Here is a 19,811-nt window from a genome sequence, read left to right on the forward strand (position 1 = left end):
TACATTTATCTTCCCTGTCTCACCGTTATCCTCTCACATTACACATGGGGGGAAAACAGCACATGGATTTTCTATTTTTGGATGGCTGAGCAAACATTATTGAGTTTGCTACCGAGCACAAAGACAAACAGTCAAGACAAAGTGGGGTGTTCTCAATGGAGGTGAAAGTTAAAGAGGTTTACTGAGGACACAAACAGCGATGTGCATGTTGGGATTCTATTTTTCATCTAACCGAGGGGTGGGAAACCTCTGACCTATCGACGGCTGTTTCAGTTTTTGCCAAATCCTGAATGAAATCAGAGTATAATGCATCCACGTTGATGTTAAGAGTATTTATGCTTGGCTTTTGTTTACAGTATGGCTCACAGGCCAAAGCGTACCACCATCAGCTCTAAAGTGTTCCAGTGCTTATTTTTAGTGTTATTTGGAAAAAGAGGGAGAACAAATACAAAAATTAAACTTTATAAAAGCAATATTCTTATAGAAAATTGTACAGAAAATTCCAGTGCATAAACCTTTCATGCCCAATTTCTCTCTTTCTCTCTCTTGCTTTCTGCCCATTTTTTCCCAATTATTGCACTCCTCTCAGTTGGCTATAAGTGGAGGGTTCATGTTGACGATGACTTGGACAACAAAGTCTTTCTGGATTTTGGCGTCCTGCAGACGAGTCTTGTCCGTGAGGAGTTTCCCAGAGAAGAACCACCTCTGGCGGGACACGTCGATTGACTCCTGATCCTCCAGCTGCTTCTTCAGCTCGGCGATGGAGTCGGCCAAGCTGGCAGTCAGACGCACATCTTCGCCTAAAAAAAAAAAAAAAAAAAAAAACCTCAGGTACAGTAGCAACTTGCTTTTTAACCGTATTATTTTCTGTCGTTTCTTTAATTACCTGAAGACAGTCGCACACGCAGCTGGAACTCTTGCCTGCAGGGAATAGGCTGCACTTGCTTTTGTGTGGATTCACAAAGTTTGCTCTCGCTGCATGTTTCATTGATGAGGTTGACAGGTGGTACCAAAGTGTAAGCTGGAAGCTGGTAACGGTTGCCCAGCTCATCGTAACTCTCCGTGAGCGAGCCTGCACAGGTAATAAAATAGCCCATGCTCTGAAAAAGTGAAAATGCTCTGAAAAACAGTCATTGCATACTTCCCATATCCCAAGACTGGCAGTGAAAGCGTTAAAATTGCACACACAAAAAATAAACAAATTAAAAAATAATAATAATTATTATTATTATTATAAAAAAACAAAAATTAAACAGATCACACTAATCTCCTTCGCTTTAGCTCAAAGAGGAGGTTCCATTTCCACAACAATTAGTATGAGGACATTTTTAGGATATATGTGGTTAATTTGGAGGGAATTAGACCAGATACACAATAAAAAAAAGCAGTAGGATAGAAGGAAATGAAACAAAATTATTTTTATAGATTATAGCTCTTATAGATTTTTCTATGTAGATGAATATGCACTTGACATGCCCGTGTTTTTGTTTCCATGTCTCTGTGTGCACCAATCCAGTGGCAGTGGTCACGCAGGACCATTACGTAATCACTATTAGTGGCGTAATCTCTAAACAAGTGATACGCGGCCATCTGCAAACTGCCCTCTGACATTTTGAGAATGACAAACGACTTATGCACTTGTGCTAAAAAATGTAACACTTTGTATACCCGAGCGGGATGAGGCATGCGTGTGTGTGTGCGTACCGTGAGGCAGAGTGATGCAGGCTCCGTCCACGATGGCCTGCGCCAGCTCCAGGTCATTGCACTCGGCGGCCAGGGCTGCTGCTCGCAGCGCGTCCCAGATCTCTTTGCGTCCATCAAAAGCAGGAGCCGTGTCCCAAAACTCATCCCGCTTGCTCCTGAGCTGGCCCTCGGTCATCGGGTATTCACTCTTCCACTTGGGACGATCCTTCTTGAGAGGCTCGTTACGTCCTGAAGGCAAATGCAGGACATTTTCAGTTAGTACAAGCAATTCATTATGGCAAAGGATGAAATGAAAATCTTACAGTTATCATTTTCAATGGTTTCCTTCTTCAAAATGTAAAACACTAAAATATACAAAATTAAATAAAAGGAAAAGGTAAAAAAAAAATGATCAAACTATTTAATGCTGTTTCTGAAATTTGACTCTCAATATTATATTACAAACATGACTATACACTGTAACACTACAAAGTACAAATTAAGACAATATATTTGAATGGGTAAATCCCTCATCATGATGCCCTGCAGTTGATCACATGCTGACGCCAAAATTTGAGCAGCATGATGAAGAGGATTGGTAAAATAGCAATTTTAATCGAAGTAATTTTTGGGTCGAATCATGGATCAAACACATGTTGTGATTGTTGCAGTTCGATTCTAGTCAGGCTCATGCTGGCATTTAACCACAAAAAAGGGGTTATCTGATATTGCATGTTCAAGGCTCTCATATGAAGTAGGGATGGGCAAGTACCGATACCAGGTATCGATATCAGTGGCGATACCAGACTTATTTCAAGGTATTGATACTCGCGAGCCATTCATTTCAGATCATTTGAAGGAAAACGGCTGCATTGGAATTTGTGGTCCTTATTTCAAATTGTCTGTTACTGTTTGGTCTGAAAAAAGTGGTATCAAACCAAACCCCTAGGTATACATAATGCGGTCCGACGGGTCACGCCGCTGCTCGTTACATCTTCCCTGATAAAGGGAGCGATCATCAGCGTGAGCATATCAAGAAAGTTAATTGAACTCACACAGAGAGAGTGGATATATTTAAAGTGATTCATGCTCGTGAGTGTGGTTCTCGTGGAGTGAGCAGTAACACACATACATGTGAGCCACACACGGGTGGACGGCGTTGGATTATAGGCGGTAATCAGGTGCCACATAACAGGATTTAGCTCTCTGTGGCTATATTGAAAGGGCATTGGCTGGCCAGAGGAGCATGCCTTGGCCAATGACAGTCACCATCAGCACATGTGCCGCATGGGCTGAATTGATTTATGTGTAATACTGTCTTGTCCAACGGTTATTCCAATGCTAGGCTGATTTTATTCTGTTTGCAGCATGATGATTTAAAAATGGTATCACCTTCTAGAACACAGGTGTCAAACTCAAGGCCCGAGGGCCAGATCTGGCCCGCCACACCATTTTATGTGGCCCGCAAAAGCAAATCTAAGAAGTCAACTTTCATGATGCTTGCTAAAATCTGTACCAAAATGTTAAATTCTCATTTCTAATAAAGAAGAGTGATACTGTAAGCATTTTCTTGTGACCAAGCCCTCATTACAGTCACTTAAACAATAGGTGAACAAAACCGTTATTCTTGACTTCTTTATATGGTTTCAGTCATAACGGCCCTCCAAGGGAAATGGGAACTCAAATGTGGCCCACAACAAAATTTAGTTCGACACCCCTGGTCTTGAATGCTACATTTGAATCCAGGTTTTTTCATCCTGTTCTGTTTATCAAACTGAAGGAGAAGCCCATAATGTTTAACAGTGTCATTTTGCCTTCATTTTTTTTGAATGAATAAAGCAGTCATCTTACTACCAAAATCAGGCAAATGCACAATATGCCTCTGTGAAGTTATACAGTTTTGCGCTGATCACAGTTACAGCTATTTAGAAATGTTCACTCTTCTGCGTTCCATTTTATTTGCAGACAAGTTATTGCATGCTACATCCAGAACACAGATTGATGAGTACAAAAAAATACAAATAACAACATTCAAGTACAAATGAAATTATATTGGTGCAACTGTGAGGTTTTTTTTTTCTGCACAAGAAGATCTTAAATCATTTCTTTAAAAGTCAGCAAGGTGGAAGAGGTTTGCTGTTGTCTCGGCTAATAATATTGTTGCTGTCAAGAAAAGTGGCAAAGGGATTTTGAATTAATAATAAATAACATGAATCATATAAACATATTGGCTGTGGCAGCAAAGAAATACCTTGACTGTAACCAAATGTCATAAATCCATCTGTCAGGCTCCTTATCTGGCAGTCAATCAATCAATCAATCAATCAATCAATCAATCAATCAATCAATCAATCAATCAATCTCAACTTACTTTTTAGCAGAACTCTTATAGGTGGATTTGGAGAGTGGTAGTAGTTATTCTCCCTTGAGTTGGGGACTCCCATTGCCGGTTATTGGAATACAGCTACATCCACACTTGTGTCGCTCAAAAGGACAACAACAAGTTGGTCTGTCTGGTTTAGTTGACCATCTGCACCACCACCACCTAACTCAAGTGCCTCCACTTCTATGTGGTCTCATAACAAACCATAAATATCCTCTTCCTGCTTTTCATGGAACAAGAGTTCAAGCTGAGGAGTAGGTCCAGTGTCGTGGTTATTCTGAAGGTTGCGTCTCTGTACAAGAGGCCTAATCCTATCACTTCTATTTGGGGGAGGGATAAAAATGCCCGACGCTAGCCTTGCCAAACCTATTAGCAGTCAATAAAACCCCATCAGCTATTTCATAGGCCAAGATTCTGTGAACCGGCCAGAACTCGGCCTCCCGTCGAACGTGTAGAACCTTTGAGGTCATGCCTCTCAAAAACTGGATACATTGTGATGTTAAGTAAGGCACTGAGAAGGTAAGGAGCAATAAGAAGGATTTCTGGGCAATCTCAGTCCTCAGCACAATGCATTATGAATGACACATTCGTGCGCGAAGAAACTTACTAGATTTGAGGCCTGAAAAACACTTCATGGCTTTTTTACACACTTTTTAGATTAGTTCACCCACCCATTTTCACATCCGCTTTTGTTCACAAGGGTCGCGGGCGTGCTGGAGCCCATATCAGCTGTCGACAGCTTTGCGCAGTCGGCAGAGTACACCCTGAACTGTTTGCAAGCCAATCGCAGGGCACACATAGACAAACAACCATTTGCGCTCACAATCACATGATGTTAAATGTCAACAACTATGTGAAGTATTTGCACACTTACTGTATTTGATATAGCAGTCAAACATAATGTACTGAGATGAGTAAAAGCCACATGTACATTTCAGTTCCGTGTTCATAATGTCAATTATATCTCCCCCTACGATGCGACCAGCATGGTCCCTTCAAAATATCCTAATCTCCCTTCAGACACAACGAAATGATAATCTACTCGAATGCAGTTGACCAACAATGCGATGACAAGAGGATTAAACCACCTTCTCTACTGGGGGTGGACAATTTATGGCCGCTGGGCGATTTACAGCCCACAAGAGCTATTGATCCAGCCCGCAGTGCAATTCTGACACTAAATAAAGCCTCAGAGGACATTATTGAAAAGCCATAATAATAAACACTTGCTTGAATATCGCATCATCAAGCAAGTGCCTTTAATACATTTTCCACAGCAGTGATCCTTAAGGCTTTAATTCTAAAGTGAGTTATAATATTATAGTGTTATTGGATATAGGTTGACCTACTTCGACAAACTGACCTTTGACACGTTGAAAAAAATACTTTGTGGCACGCAAAAGATTTGTATTCAAGTACTTTTGCTGGTCTATTAAGGCATTTAACCTTAAGTAGTTGTTCTATGTTCTCTCTTGCCGTCTTGTACTCTCCTCACTTCATTTTGCTCACCATGTGCCACCAAGATCCCTCATCCCCCCAATCAAGTCTGCAAATATCCATAAGAAGTTGGAATAGTCCATGGCATGAGGATGGGGGCAGTCCATGATGATAGATGTGGCGTTATGATGTGTTTTTAACAGTATTAATTAACACTTATAAAGGAGTAGTTTTTAAAGAGAAGTTTTTAATCAAAGAAAACATTTTTTTAATAGACATTTGGGGACACCTGAAAATCTTGAGGCTTCGTGCCAGTGTTTGCCTAATGGGGACATGTTATTTATTTCAGGTCGCAGGTGAGCTGGAGCCAGTAGTGGCTGACCTTGAGCCATGCAGCAAGTGAGGTACACTCGATGGTTCACCAGCCAGTCAGCATAGAACTGTGAAGCAGTCGTGCAAACCAGTTTAACGACGTTATGCCCGATGTCACTCCAAACATTGACTGCATATGACTATTCTACAAATATAGTTGCTTACCTCCACGTTTTTTACTCCTGGTCAAGCTCCGGACACTCCCTTGGCCGTCGCTCCTGCTCCTCCCCACGCAGCCCCCCATCACTGTACCTGCAGATATGCGTACACGAAATCACGTCCACATGCCTTTCAAATACAATTAAAGATGATGTTAAATATTTTGTAGTGTAATCAATCATGATGTGAGGGAATTGTGACAGCTCAGCGTGTTTCTGCTCGATCTGCCATGTTTACGTCACGTGTACTGCCAGCTGACCCAAGCACGCGCCAGGTCCACGAGCTTCTACCTTTCATATTTTGCACTATAGTAGTCAGACTTTTTTTAAACATTAAATCATGTATATAGATGTAGCCTATATAAAATAAAAATTGTTAATTCGTGAATTTACAACGACTTTTTTGGTAAAGTTCCACTTCTTCCTAATTACGCACCTGAAATCCAGTCTGCAAAATGATGCATTCGTCGGCAGTTCGCTTGCCACATCCAAGCTCCGATTTTTTTCAAGAGACCACGAAAATATCAAAAAGGGTCAGGTTGTACTACAGAAGCCTTCGGATTTGCACCATAGATTGTGTACAGATGAGAAAATGGACAAGAAAATGCAAAAGAAAAAAATGCTATTAATTCTCCACCGAATCCTGTAGAATAGAACAGACCTAAAAGAATACAAGAGGTTTGCATCGATAGATATTAAAGCCCGATCAGCGTTTGCGCATGCGCCATAAAGACCATTTCTTCAGGCGCTTCAGTTCGCTGAAGTCTAAGCAGCGTGGCTTTCAAAATAAAAAACTCAAATTTTGCTTAATCAGAGTACTGTGCCCAGGTATCAAATGTGAACGTAGATTATAAACAGTGAATAATATAAATAATCTTATAGACTATGGTCCATGTAAAATGTGCGTATAATTTATACGGAAATAATACCCAAAGTCTTATTTTTAAGGTTTTGTAGAGCATCCTCAACACGCCATTTGATGTGGCCGAGGCTTCAAGTATTTATTTTCGTTTTGTTTTTATCAAACCTAACAATATATTATGTTCGTTATTATAATAATGCGTCGGTGAATTCAAAAGATACCGATTAGAACAACAAATATTGCATTATTTGGTTAGGTTCATACAATTATCATGATAAAATTAATGTATCAGCTTACATAATTGTGAAAAATTTTCCAACAAAATTTGATTCATATACTTTATATTAATGACGTGTGTGTGTGTGTGTTAATTAATGAGGAGGTTTTGTTAATTTTTTTCTGAATATTTTAGTCTGTTCCTAACCTTGTACATTATTGATTTATTTAAAATATTACTACTGACAAAACATTTTCATTCAGAATCCAAAGTAAGACAAAATATTTGACTATAATGACAATACTGGTTGCAACATATTGAATGTCGTGTATAACTACCACGATTTATTTCTAATACCATGTGCTCAAACCTGGCATTCGCCTGATTTAATCCCACACTACTGGCATTGCATCGTGTGTGCTTGCACGTGTGTGTTCTGTCTGCCCCAACAATGTGGTGATGTAACAGATAAGGTGAGACCCTAAAATTAAATAAAATTCAAGAGACAGTTACCTTGTTTACTATTAGCAAGGTTCAAATGTTATGCATTACAAGTCAATCGGAATAAAAGGAACCACATGTGTAGTTATTTAAACAAGATTTATTAATTTAAACAAATAAAAACAATACAGATAAATAAAAACATTTTACTGTGGTGTTTATCTGGCACGTCAAGTACTATATTAGCTCAGGAAGGATATGAGCAGTTAAAATCATTAAATTATTGGCTTCAATTCAATCAAAGTGAATGATAAAATATCATACTCAGTTAGATTCCACAGTGTTTTTGAGGTATCCGAGGTTGTTATCACCCAATTTTCTTTACTTCCGCCAGGATCCATCTTGAAGCCAGCCTTAAAGTGGGGTACACACATACTGATCAGCAGGCCGAATTTGAACCGTTTCTGTGTTTGGAGTGATTTTTTTTTCCTCCCTGGCCTGCTCAGAAAACGGTCGGGGGTAAATTTTAAGCAGGTTGAATTTTTGGGAGATCACAATTCCTTACTTGTGTGGTGAACAAAGAAGTCAGCCGAACCACTGACTGTGATTGTGACATGAAATGGAATTAGTAAGCAACCTGTAGTTTGCATTGTCGGAAAAAAACAAAAAAAAACAAATCAAAGAGCAACTGATTGAGTTGAATGTTTGTAGAACATGTCTCACAAGCCATTCACCATAAAAACAGTGATCAGATCAGGTAATAGGTTTCTTCTTCTTTGGATTCTTCGGAAAACTGGATGCCCGGGGCCTCTGACAGGTCAGTCTTGGTACTATGCAGAAACCTGGTTTGGGAGAGGAAATCGTGTGCGTGTACCCCATTTAATGCAACATAGCAGCTTGACAGCTTAAACTAGTATTGGTTCTTTTTTGATAGGGTAGCTGTCCCACGTCAGGCCATCACCGAATGGTAGGTGAGCTGAGGGCAGCAGGACACGTGTGACCCAGTGACTGCGAGTTCACATGCAAACAGAGGTTAGATCAGGTGGTCACAGACAAATTAAAACAAACAACAGAGACAAAAACATCAGGAAAAAAAAAAACACACCTTCTCTTCTCCACACCGAGGAAGACTTTCCAGTTATGCAGCTTGCCGTAGTTGAATGGGTTTTTGTACACCTGACGCACAGTGTGAAGAGATAGTTTACACACTAATCGAAAAGGAAAACAGCCCTTACTCCCAGCGAGGATTCATCACAAAAACAATCGTTCAAAACACTCACCTGTCCCATTCTTTTCATTCGACTCTTTTCTTTTGAGTTGGTGTGCCGCTCTATGCTGGTTTCACCACGTGATATTAGAAGTGCGTGCCACGTGGTCAGTATTCCCAAGACCACTGCTACTGTGCTGAAATGATACAACACATTATATCAAACGTATTTTTCTGTATGCGGTACCACACACCCCACATTGTGTGGATGAAGTCAACCGAGCAAATTCTCCCTCTTCTGAGGTTGTCGCAGAGTCGTCACTGCTTGCTCTGCAGGCTAGTGTGTAGGGGAATTGCATCATGCTAGGACAGTGCTAGGGTGAGAGGTTACACACTCACTTCTGTCAGCCAGTTGTATTAAAGGCAAATTGTGCAGACTGGCAAGTTATTTGCATCTCATATAGTGTCATCTAATCATGTGATTGCAGCTTGTTGTGTTGCCGTGCGGAAGCACAGTCGCGGCTTCACTGGGATTTGTTTAAAAACGCTGAATGAATTAGAAAAAAAAAATGATACCACAATCAAAGAAATTATATATGATGAGAATATATGCGTGTAATGGTTTGATTCAATTTTAAAATTGCCTCACAAGCTTGATCAAAATTTATCTCGGGCTGCATGTTATCTGTGTGCCGTAAATTGTACCATTACAACATCAGCGATGCTACTTGAACACTTGATCATGAAAAAAGATTTTACCTGGTGAGCACCCACATGTAGATGATGCCCTTATCCATGATCTTTTCCTTGAAAGAGTATGGAGGCGCAGGTGTGGCATAGTCAGTCTTAAAAAAAACAAACAAACCCAGAATCAGTAAATGAAACGAAAAGAGAAACACTTGTTACTGGGTATGATAAGTTAGTACCTGGCCAGTGGGGAGAAGCCCTATTAAAGGTCCCATCCCTGTTACGGGAACCCCTGCTTTTTCCATTTCCAAATGCTTAAAACGCTAAAGCAGCAGCCCACGAATACCAAGCCCAGCATTTAAAGACACCCCAAGGAGAAAGGCAGTCACAGTAGAAAAGCATCAGGGGACATAATCAGGAGCTCCAAGCAGTTTAACAAGGTGAAACGGCGCATTCATTCACCTCAAGGGCATTGTACGCAGCCAGGAAACGGATTCTGCCGCTCAAGCTGCAGTAGATACAGCCCAACGTCATGAAGACGCAGAAGGAGAAGAAATAACGGTGATTCAAATGACCGACGCAATTATTCAACCAGGCTGAGTGGAAGACATTAAGTATGAAAACGACTCTTGTGCCACTGTGGGACTTTACACACTGGACGTGAGAAAGGATACGACAGTGATGGTCCATTTTGAGAATACACCTGCACAAGGAAAGGAGTGTCACTGTCAGTTATTTCCTTGCTTGATCAAATGAAGGTGGCTAACAACAGAAAATATTGACAGGATTTTGATGATGATGTTGGCAATGCACATATAAAATCAGATATAACGTCTCACAAATGGCTTTTGGTGGAAATATAATTCATGTTTTCAGAATGTGGGAGGAAGCCGGAATACTGCAGAGTGATTTTTATTTTTTTGCATGTACAGTATATCATTTTTTAAGAATATTAAAGACCATGTCAAGCAGGGGTCTCAAAAGTGTAGCCCGGCGGCATTTGCAGACTCCACGATGACATTTTGCAGCGCTTTTGTTCTAATGAGAGGTTATGCGGCACAACTGCAACTCGCAATTAAATAATGATCTACAAAGTATGCCGACACCCCAAAAACATTGAAGTAGCCACTTGAGAGTGCCTCACTGTTGGCTGAGGTGGGAAATGGAAAGTCCTTTGGACTTTGGACATTCAACAGGCATACCCACAGCATTTGAGAGTGCAGACAATTGCTTGTTATTTTATAAAATATTTTATAAACTTGGCATTCCAATTTGGCATGGTTGCTTTTCTTGCAAGTGCATCAAATTTAAAAGACATATTTGTTGTCAATACAAAGGGAATTTAAGGGATTATACTTGAGTCATGTCTTAGGTCAAAATGACTGCATTGTTTCCTATCAAATAATAATAATTGTATTTCGAGACTTTGTAGAACTCACCTGTTGCAGATACCGCAGTGATGCGCTCTCGCTGGTTTCGGAATGACACATTTTTTGCAGACAGATACAAAGGGAATGTCATTTTTTTCCTGAAAGAAACCAACAACATTCGGGAAACATTGCTTGAGCTAATCCATCATGAGGAATAACTTGTGTGTCAGTCTTACAGAAGGCGGGTGCCCTGGGGCGGTCTTGACGGCCTTGTAGTAATGAAAGACGATCATGACTAGGTTCCAGTGTCCGTAACAAAGGTGCCAGACTAGCCATGCGGTAGGATATGTCCTGAGTGCATTAGGCAAAAGGACGATGTAGGCGACCAGCAAGATGGAGGTGGTCAGTACGACCACCATCCACACAAACACCTTATGAGCAAAAACAAAAGCAACATTTAAGGCGAGAAGCTCTTCGTATTGTACTAGAAATGCAGAGCTTTCTAACTACTGTCCCACCATCAAGACCAACATTTTAAATACACGAACGTAGTGTTCATCAAAAAAGGAGGCAGCAGTTTAATTCCGACAAAGTAAAAAGCATATTTACTCTTGCAAGCCAATGCCAATGGCAGTTAAATAATGATTCGATTAAAATGTACCTCAAATAAAAGTTACATTCGCCCCCAAAAAAATTTCCCAGTGTATTTGCTGGGTCCGATTAAATGAGCATGCACTTACTTACCAAGCCAAACGAGCGTGTAAGATAATCCACAGTCCATAACAAAGGCTCAAACAAGGAGTCAAAAACCACGTTTGAATCTGTGAGCGAGTTATAAAAAAGTGAGTGCAGCAATAGTTTCAAGTAGGCCTGTATTTTCAACATCCACAGAGGCAGCTGGCATCCTCGTCTCCTGGGACACAGCCGCAACAGCATCCAGCGCAACAGGTGCACGAGAGAGCCCGGACACCACCGCCGCCGCATCCTGCACTTGGAACAACCAATCACCTGCATCGAAGAAACACACACACACACACACACACACACACACACACACACACACACACACACACACACACACACACACACACACTCAAAATCAGCGGAGATGATTCAGGAGATTTACTGCTGCCGTTGGTTTATTTTGTAGCTTTTGTCCTTGATTTTGTAGATGATAAAAACAGTCACTATGACTGTGGGGCGGGGTGTCTGAGATTTCATTTTATATCACTCGACCCTGTGCTGTATTTGAGTCCACATCTTGGAGATCCAAGTAAAGACTAGGATGCACTCTTCTTGCACTATGCTTATGTGGAGAATGTAGGCACTCGTTTGTCTCGAACTGTGAATTGGCAGCCTGTTTGCTTAAAACGCTGTCTGTAAACTACAGTTAAACACTTTTATGACACCTGCAGCTTTCACAGGTTGGGTTTGAGTTCCACTGAAAAGAGGCTGAAAACCTTGAGACCAGTTGAAAAGTGTCTTAAATAAAGTGCCTCACAGACACTAGTGTTAACGCCACTGACATAAAGTGGATTTTCAAGACAATGGAAGGTAATCTCCTTAAACCCTAAGAAGCGTCTTTTAAATCCTTTGAAAATATTTGTGAAACTGTGCCTAAAACGAACAGACGGACGACGGAGCCGCAATCTGACTGATCATCAGCTCCAACTTTGATAGGCTCCAGCATACCTGCGATTCTTGTGAGAATAGTTCAGATAATGGATACATGGCTGGATGTTTGGTTGTTTGTAGGGGTGTTCTGAAACTTTTTTTTTTTCACTTCAGGGACGACACCAATATTTCAACCGAAAGTACTGTCTGATACCGATCTCGATTAGATACAGTCTTGATCAAGTGATACTATAAAGAATAGTCAGCAACATTAGGTATGAGAAAAAAAATATCCATTTACTCCAAACATTTGGGTTACATAATTTTCAATTTCAAACATGAGAATGTACTGCACTTAAATAAAATAAATACAAAATAAATTAAAGGACGATGCTGGACAGAAGAGCAGGATCGGCGTTTGGAATGGATTGCTTGTACTGTTTATAAGCGCTAATATCTGAGGTTTTGAATGGAGACCAATATAATCCGATAGTTTTTTGGGCTTATATCGGACTGATATCGATATCAACATTGGATCGGGCGGGGCAGCACAAGTATTTTGGTATAACCTCTCTTTCGTCTTTATGTGACATCCTCGTGAGGATAAGCGGCTCGGACAATGAATGGATGGCTGTACTCAGTGCGGGCATGGTCTCCCTCTAGTGTTATGTGAAAGAATCCCTGAATTTAATTTTCAAACTCTGCAGTGTTTTTAACTCAATACAGGCCACATGTGTAGTACAGTTAAGTTGTATTTAACTTCAGCATACAATATTTACAGTATTTTTCTTTTCTATTTTTTCGGGTGGCACTTGTAAAAAATAAGCGACATGATAATGGATGGATGACTAAATGAAGCGTGGCTGTGGTGGCGCAAGGTCATTAATGACATAAACAAGTCTGACAAAGACCTAATCATGTTTAACTGCATTCCAGAGAGGGTGGAGTCGGAGGCTTTGTGATTTTCTGTGCCAAATTGTCTGCAAGCGGACTTGCTTGATTTACATGATAAAAAAGACACTAGTAGTCGTTGAGTTGGACAGTTACACATCGACAACTGGGGGCGGTTAGGTTTGCTCGTGCCCCATACAGACAATGCATTTTAAAGTCATTTCCATGGGCATTTTGCATTAAACGGACAGCAACCAAACCCCCCTCGATCTGGCCGCTTATAGGTGTCATTCCTGTGCTGACAATTAAATAGGTGCACATCGTAAGTCTCGCGAGCGACACGTTTTTGTGGAGAGGTACTCACTTTTTTATGAATGAAAAACCTGGTGAAATACATCCTCCAATCGACATTTTCAAAAGGGCGACCAAACCAGGATTATTGACATTAAAAAAACAACGGGTTGCCGGATAAAACACAGGTCGTGTGATAGTTGAGCTGGAGCTTGAGCTGCTGAGCTGCTGCGCATGCGCGAGAGTCTGGCGAAAAGCATCATGGTCAGTAGAGTCCGGATGTCATGCCCCGGTGACATTATTGCTCCACGTTCAGCACCACTACACGCCTTAAAATTTACAAAAATACAACCACGGTATTATATACAATATCCAAAGAATTGTTTTATAATTTCACACTTGGAGTCTAGATTTGTCGCTTATATCTCAGTGAATTCTGGGAATTGAAGTGCCGCTGCTGGCAATCGCGCAGCCAGGCATGTGCGGCGAGCTCGAAACGTGGCTAGTGGCTATCAACCAGCCAGCTTTCTAAACCAAATCGAGCTTTCAGTTGCGAGTCAATATGTCGTTTTGTTTTAATTTTGACTTAAGTGCAACGACAAACACGGACGACGTCCAGGGGAAAACATCGTCAACTGACAAGATTGACATTGTTGCGAAACCTGTAAGTACAAGACAAATGCTATTTTCTAAAGTCGTTCGTCTGATTGACTGGCATCACGACGTATTATAATATGGGTGCTTCCATCATGAATAGTTTGGATTATTACAACTATGAAATATGTGCTAATGCTTGCAATGTCCAACTTTAGTTTCAAGGTGGCTGTGGTGGAAGACCGGTAGTAAATATGGTGTTTGGACATGTTAACTATATCCAAACGAAAATATTACTTTGACAAATTTCGAATACTAGTCAAGATTTCCAGTCGTGCATATTTAGATCAACACATTAAACTTTCATCCACTAGAGCGCGTCCACTCACAGACTGTTAATCTACTACAAAATACGCCCCACTAATAAGGTGAATGTCAGTTATGGCTCGTGATAATTATCAGATACGTAAATAGTTGAGGGGAAGTGAGCTGTTTACTGTTATGGCTGACAAGCACTCTTTGGAAGGGGTCAAAGTCATGATGTATTAAAAAAAAATCCCAATTTGTTCTGTCTGACTGGTTGACAAATCATCAACTCATGACGTGCTGACTTTCCTCCTATCATTCATTCAGTCACATGAACGATAAATTTATAGCACTTATCATTAGTGTAGTGAGTGCGCTGGAGCCCGTACTGGCTGGCTTTGAGCAAGCGTTTCATGAAAAGCTGTCAATGTAAAAGTTATTGTCCAAAAATATCATTTATTTAAATCGTGATAATAAAAAATGGTAATCATGTGTCATAATTTTTCTTAATTGTGTTGAGGGAAGATATGGGAGTTGTAATAATGAAGACACTTTTTTGTTTCAACAATTATGCAGGATTGCTGTGTAAAAGAAGCTTTTGTGTATCCCAACTGAATCAATGCATGTTCCGCATTACTGCCTTATTGCTTTGTATTTTTTAGGTAAATGAAAGTGGTTGCCCAGCAGAGGCAGTAAAAGAGGCCAAAGAGCACTTTCCACCATCTGATTCTCTCCACTTACTTGATGACGCCATTTATGAAACCCTCACCATTGGCACTCTTCCTCCCTTGCACTTTCTCAACGAGACAGTTTTTGAGAAGACCGTCTATGAGAGGGAGGACACGGAGAACATTCTGTGCCGCACGGCCGAGCAGAGGTCTGACCTCATCTCGGGAGTGTATGAGGGCGGATTGAAGGTGTGGGAGTGCACATACGACCTCCTGGAGGTAATCGAGAGGGAAGGCGAAACGTTTGGCGGCAAGGCTGTCTTGGATCTCGGCTGTGGCACCGGGCTTTTGGGAATTTTGTCTCTGAAGAGAAAAGCCAGGGAAGTCCACTTCCAGGACTATAACAGTACAGTCCTTGAACAGCTCACTGTGTCTAATGTAATTCTCAATTGCCAAGATGATGACTGTGATAATGATGATGATGATGATGACAGTAAAGGAAAGAATAAGGGAACAACGGACAAGGAAGAAGAATGTAAGATAAAACTAAAACATGACACAAGAGATCTTTTCCTGCAAAGGTGTCGGTTCTTCTCTGGTGACTGGCGCACCTTTCTTATTTTGGCCTCGAGTCAGGACCCATCGTTGAAATATGATATTATCCTGACTTCAGAGACAATCTACAACACAGCTTATTACCCTGCGCTACACGACACCTTTCATAAACTTTTGGCACCGCGTGGGCACGTCTATGTGGCCACCAAGTCCCACTACTTTGGCGTGGGTGGTGGTTTACATCTCTTTGAGACTTTTGTGCAGGAAAGGGGGGTTTTCTCTCTGAATCACCTGTGGGCTAGTGAAGATGGACTTCAGAGACATGTTGTTGTTTTGCGTTTTAAAAAAGAATCACACTAGCTCACGGCGGGCCAAGTGAAAACAGGCCAACCCGTACAAAGATGCCCACAACAAATATGCCTATATTACAAAACTAAAAACACATTTTAAAAATGCCAATTCGTACTTTTCTTCAATTCGATTTTTTTTTACTAAAATATTTAAAATAAATGCAGTGTACTTTTCAAAAGTTTGGAGTCGGAATTTTTTACAGTGACAATAACAAATTAACCAGAAAAACAGTCTAGACCAGGGGCTCACAGACTGGGTGCCCACGGGAACCAGGTAGTGCCCAAGGACTACATGAGTAGCCTACGAGCCTGTTCTCAAAAGCTTACCGCCCTGCTTTGAATCTCACAAAGAACTTTGCCTGCCTGTCGGACCGCTATTGGAATTTGAAATAATGAAATATAGAAATATTTGTTTCTTTAAAAATAGTAGCATCTACAGTATATGCCATGCATTTTAAGTTTGAGTGTATTTTTGAAATGGAAAACCTCTGAAGATAGTTAAAAATTGACTGACACGTGAGCCACACGTCCTACTGTGTATTCAAACATGTTTAATAAAAAAATTGATTGACATGATTACTGTTTTTTTTTGTTTTTTTTTAACCGTACCTACTCGATATAGATATGTTCCAGTAAGTGAGGAGCAGTTGAAAGGGGGGCAGTTCCAGGTCTATTTAGATGCACTGGCAGGAAAGAAAAGGAAATGGGCTCAGTGACCTTTGTGAGTGATTTCCCCCATGTTCAAACAGCAGTATGAAAGCCAGGCTTGTTTCTGAAGTCCAACACAAAATGTCAATTGCAACTTATCCGGCTGCCCGAGGATGTTGCTTGAAAGAGGATTTGGGCATCACGGTAGGTCTGTGGTCGGTCTCTGGGGGGTCTCCTGTAAGAGTATGTCTGGAAAAGGGTCTCTCTCTTTTGTGATCTGCTCCTTCTGTGGGAAAAAAAAAGTCGAATTAAAAAAAAAAAAAAAAATCCCAAATCTTGGGTGTGGTTTGTTTAAAAGCCACAAGATGTGACACATGCTGATGCCGGCTACATCAAGGTTCAAGGTTCAAGGTTCAAGGTTCAACTTTATTGTCAAATATGCATACATTGACATGTAGCATGGATGAAATTTATTTCTCTCAATCCTCAGCAAACAGTGAAAGACAATGTAGTCTAAAACAGGATAAACATATAGACGATATATACAATAAAAGACGATATATACAATAAAAGCAGCATAAAACAATGGCACTTGAGGCTATTGAGGATAAAAGTGACATCCTGGAAAAATGCAAATAGATATCCAGGAAATGCAGTGAAGTAACCTGTTGGGGCCTTTTGTTTAGAAATATGTATCAAGACTGGTCTTGTTGATAGACATTCGGAAATGATTTTTGACTTCATGATCTGCTTCTCTGTTGTGTCCATTTGACACAACACAATCATAGGAGAAAACAAAAGTGACCCAAACAAGAATAAACAGCCTTTTACACTAAAACACCTTTTTTTTTTGGGGGGGGGGGGTAATGGTATTTCTGTTCTGTATTAACAGCTATAACAAGAAACGGCAGGTACAAAGTCGTCCCAGCAATATCCAGCGTATTTGAGCCGTAATGTAGGGAATGCCAGGGCAATGGTGTGAAGGGTGACAGTTTACACACACACACCCGACCCCCGTTGTGTTGAAAGCACTCGTACTGTATCTGTTATCATATCTGGTTGTGGTATTCTGTGCCGCTGTGTGAAAGCATCCACTGTTGAGGAATGCCCCATTTTGCTGGATTCTGTTTAAAAAGGCACTGGCAGGTAATTGCCAAATCCTGTTTTATATTTACTCTAGTCACTGGGGGGGTTCTGAATTCTTGTTTCCTTGTCACTATCCTATTGAGCAATAATGTTGCTGCTGGAGTTGTGCCATAGCAGAGATTTGCGTAGATGTAACTCAACTTTTCCACAGCCGATGTCATCATCCAGTTGTTCTCTGGACCACAACACGGACCTGCAAAGATCTATTCTTCATGACTGATTTTCAATACCCCATCCGCCCACACAACTCGCATATTACGATTAGAACAGTACTAATAAGAGCAGCAACACTGGTTATTCTCAGACACCATTAGTGAACAATTGATTCCTATAACAATCCCCATACTGCCCCCCCCCCTCAAAACCAAAAAAAAAAAAAAACATTACACAACTACAATGATCTGCTATCATTTCCAAATGACTGAATATTTTGCTTTCCAAGTCCGAGTCTCGAGTTTCGGTTTGCACACATTGGATCAGGGTGTGCGCCTACTTCGTCATCGTGGCGTCACAGCCTGACAGCTGTACGCAAGCCTGTGGGGGAATTCCTGACTCCAACAGTAGACGCAGCCTTTCCCCTTCTTTACTTTATGAGAATAGAGGTCAGGGCCCGTCAGATGGTTTTCCTCAGAAACTATTATGTGTTGATTCACGGTGTGGGGGCGTGCTGTTGACTCCCACTGTTTCCTCCTTACTGGGAAGTGACTGGTGAGCTTACCGAACAGGGGGAGTGCGTGAATAACCGACGTGAGGAGGGCGGGCTGGAGGGAGGTAAGCCGGCGAGTGATGCGAAACATGATGGTATTTAAGGTCGGGGCAGAATGTCAAGTCACTACACTGTTCAATGAGCTACGGAGCAGACAGCGGAGACGACTTACGTTGGTGCATTTTTGGAAAGCAGATCCTATTGAGAACTGAAATGTAACATTTCTGACTATCCAAGAGATTGACGGGATGCACTTGACCAAGAGAGGCAAGTATCAAGGGTGAAAACTAATTTGACTCATTTTAAAGAGTCACAGAGGAAAGAGTTCATTTATACAAAGGTATTTAACTCACCTGAACTTTATCCTGATGACAGCATAGAGACCTCGCCATGTCTTCATCAAGGATTTAGGTTGTTGAACCGGTTGTTTGGCACTTTTGCTATCGGAATATTTGTCATTTCCTGGCCATGCTCAGGTGTGGCCTTTCTTCGATTGTATTGCATATCCTCAAAGACAATGTTCTGAATGACTCTTATCTTATCAGGAACTACACTATGTCACTCTGCAGCGAATCCAGTCAATGAATGAATGAGTTTTGTTTGTGAATGTAAAACTTCCTCATAGGATTTTAACTACAGTCTTGAAGCTGGTTTTCCCGAGCGTGAAGTGCTTGTAATTTTTGAGTCACATCGTCCGGTGACAAGTGCCATCAGTGCTTGCATCAGCTTATCAGACAGAGACTGTCCTTTTGGTAATAGTGAACCATTTCCAAGAATAAAGAAGAAAAAAATGCTGATATTCACATTGCAGCCTGCTGTGATATTCAGCAGGCTGCAATGTGACCGTAATTTCACTTTCGTTTCGTATTTATGATGAAACGGAGGATATTTTAAAATGATAGTTCGGGTGTGTAGTATATTGTAAAAGGTCTACGATCCAACTTCATGTATCTTTTATTGTCATTTATTTGCCACTATTGAGGAGAGTAAGTCAGGATTTTATTGGCCTCTGTAAAGTATTTATCAGTCAGGTACTTAGTACACATTGTATTGCCAATACTTTGTCATCTTCAATGAATCTCATGTTTTTTGAGGACCTCATTTTCAAATGTGCTCCACTATGAGAACTGAATTCCATAGATGGTAGCATCTTCAGGTGTCATCTATGGGCTCAGTTCTTTTGGCATGGCACTAACAACGACACAGCAGCAGAGAACGGAAATAC

At 40.9% G+C, this 19,811-nt stretch overlaps 3 protein-coding genes and 1 long non-coding RNA gene across 9 annotated transcripts; 1 reads left to right on the plus strand and 3 right to left on the minus strand.

The window, feature by feature from the left end:
• Positions 1 to 280: 280 nt before the first annotated feature.
• ubtd1a (ubiquitin domain containing 1a) lies at positions 281 to 6,749 on the minus strand. Of its 2 annotated transcripts, XM_019864569.1 has the most exons (5): positions 6,470 to 6,749; positions 6,041 to 6,127; positions 1,705 to 1,932; positions 887 to 1,072; positions 281 to 800 (listed from the first exon to the last, which is right to left on the minus strand). In XM_019864569.1, the coding sequence occupies exons 1-5, from the start codon at positions 6,519 to 6,521 to the stop codon at positions 586 to 588; spliced, it is 768 nt and encodes a 255-aa protein (XP_019720128.1). In that variant the 5' UTR covers positions 6,522 to 6,749; the 3' UTR covers positions 281 to 585. The 2 variants fall into 2 exon arrangements, with proteins under 2 accessions (XP_019720128.1, XP_019720129.1); XM_019864570.1 differs by lacking the exons at positions 6,041 to 6,127; positions 6,470 to 6,749 and adding an exon at positions 4,055 to 4,362.
• A 944-nt stretch (positions 6,750 to 7,693) lies between these two features.
• On the minus strand, positions 7,694 to 13,830 carry zdhhc16a (zDHHC palmitoyltransferase 16a). 4 transcript variants are annotated; one of them, XM_019864592.1, is made up of 11 exons: positions 13,687 to 13,830; positions 11,562 to 11,825; positions 11,054 to 11,248; positions 10,887 to 10,975; positions 10,122 to 10,150; positions 9,910 to 10,043; positions 9,687 to 9,770; positions 9,520 to 9,605; positions 8,834 to 8,957; positions 8,659 to 8,729; positions 7,694 to 8,561 (listed from the first exon to the last, which is right to left on the minus strand). In XM_019864592.1, exons 1-11 carry the CDS (start codon positions 13,717 to 13,719, stop codon positions 8,459 to 8,461), a joined length of 1,212 nt encoding a protein of 403 aa, XP_019720151.1. In that variant the 5' UTR covers positions 13,720 to 13,830; the 3' UTR covers positions 7,694 to 8,458. The 4 variants fall into 4 exon arrangements, with proteins under 4 accessions (XP_019720151.1, XP_019720153.1, XP_019720150.1 ...); XM_019864594.1 differs by lacking the exon at positions 9,687 to 9,770; XM_019864591.1 differs by having other exon boundaries at positions 9,910 to 10,150.
• A 218-nt stretch (positions 13,831 to 14,048) lies between these two features.
• On the plus strand, positions 14,049 to 16,662 carry mettl18 (methyltransferase 18, RPL3 N3-histidine). The gene is made up of 2 exons (XM_019864595.1): positions 14,049 to 14,277; positions 15,176 to 16,662. The coding sequence occupies exons 1-2, from the start codon at positions 14,176 to 14,178 to the stop codon at positions 16,094 to 16,096; spliced, it is 1,023 nt and encodes a 340-aa protein (XP_019720154.1). The 5' UTR covers positions 14,049 to 14,175; the 3' UTR covers positions 16,097 to 16,662.
• On the minus strand, positions 16,618 to 19,027 carry LOC109512687 (uncharacterized). 2 transcript variants are annotated; one of them, XR_002167577.1, is made up of 3 exons: positions 18,374 to 18,887; positions 18,022 to 18,073; positions 16,618 to 17,020 (listed from the first exon to the last, which is right to left on the minus strand). It is a non-coding gene; the product is annotated as an uncharacterized LOC109512687 (long non-coding RNA). The 2 variants fall into 2 exon arrangements; XR_002167576.1 differs by lacking the exons at positions 18,022 to 18,073; positions 18,374 to 18,887 and adding an exon at positions 18,940 to 19,027.
• Between the last annotated feature and the right edge of the window lie 784 nt (positions 19,028 to 19,811).

Source organism: Hippocampus comes, unplaced genomic scaffold (assembly GCF_001891065.2).
Source record: "Hippocampus comes isolate QL1 unplaced genomic scaffold, H_comes_QL1_v1.1 scaffold108, whole genome shotgun sequence".
NCBI classification, from domain to species: Eukaryota; Metazoa; Chordata; class Actinopteri; order Syngnathiformes; family Syngnathidae; genus Hippocampus; species Hippocampus comes.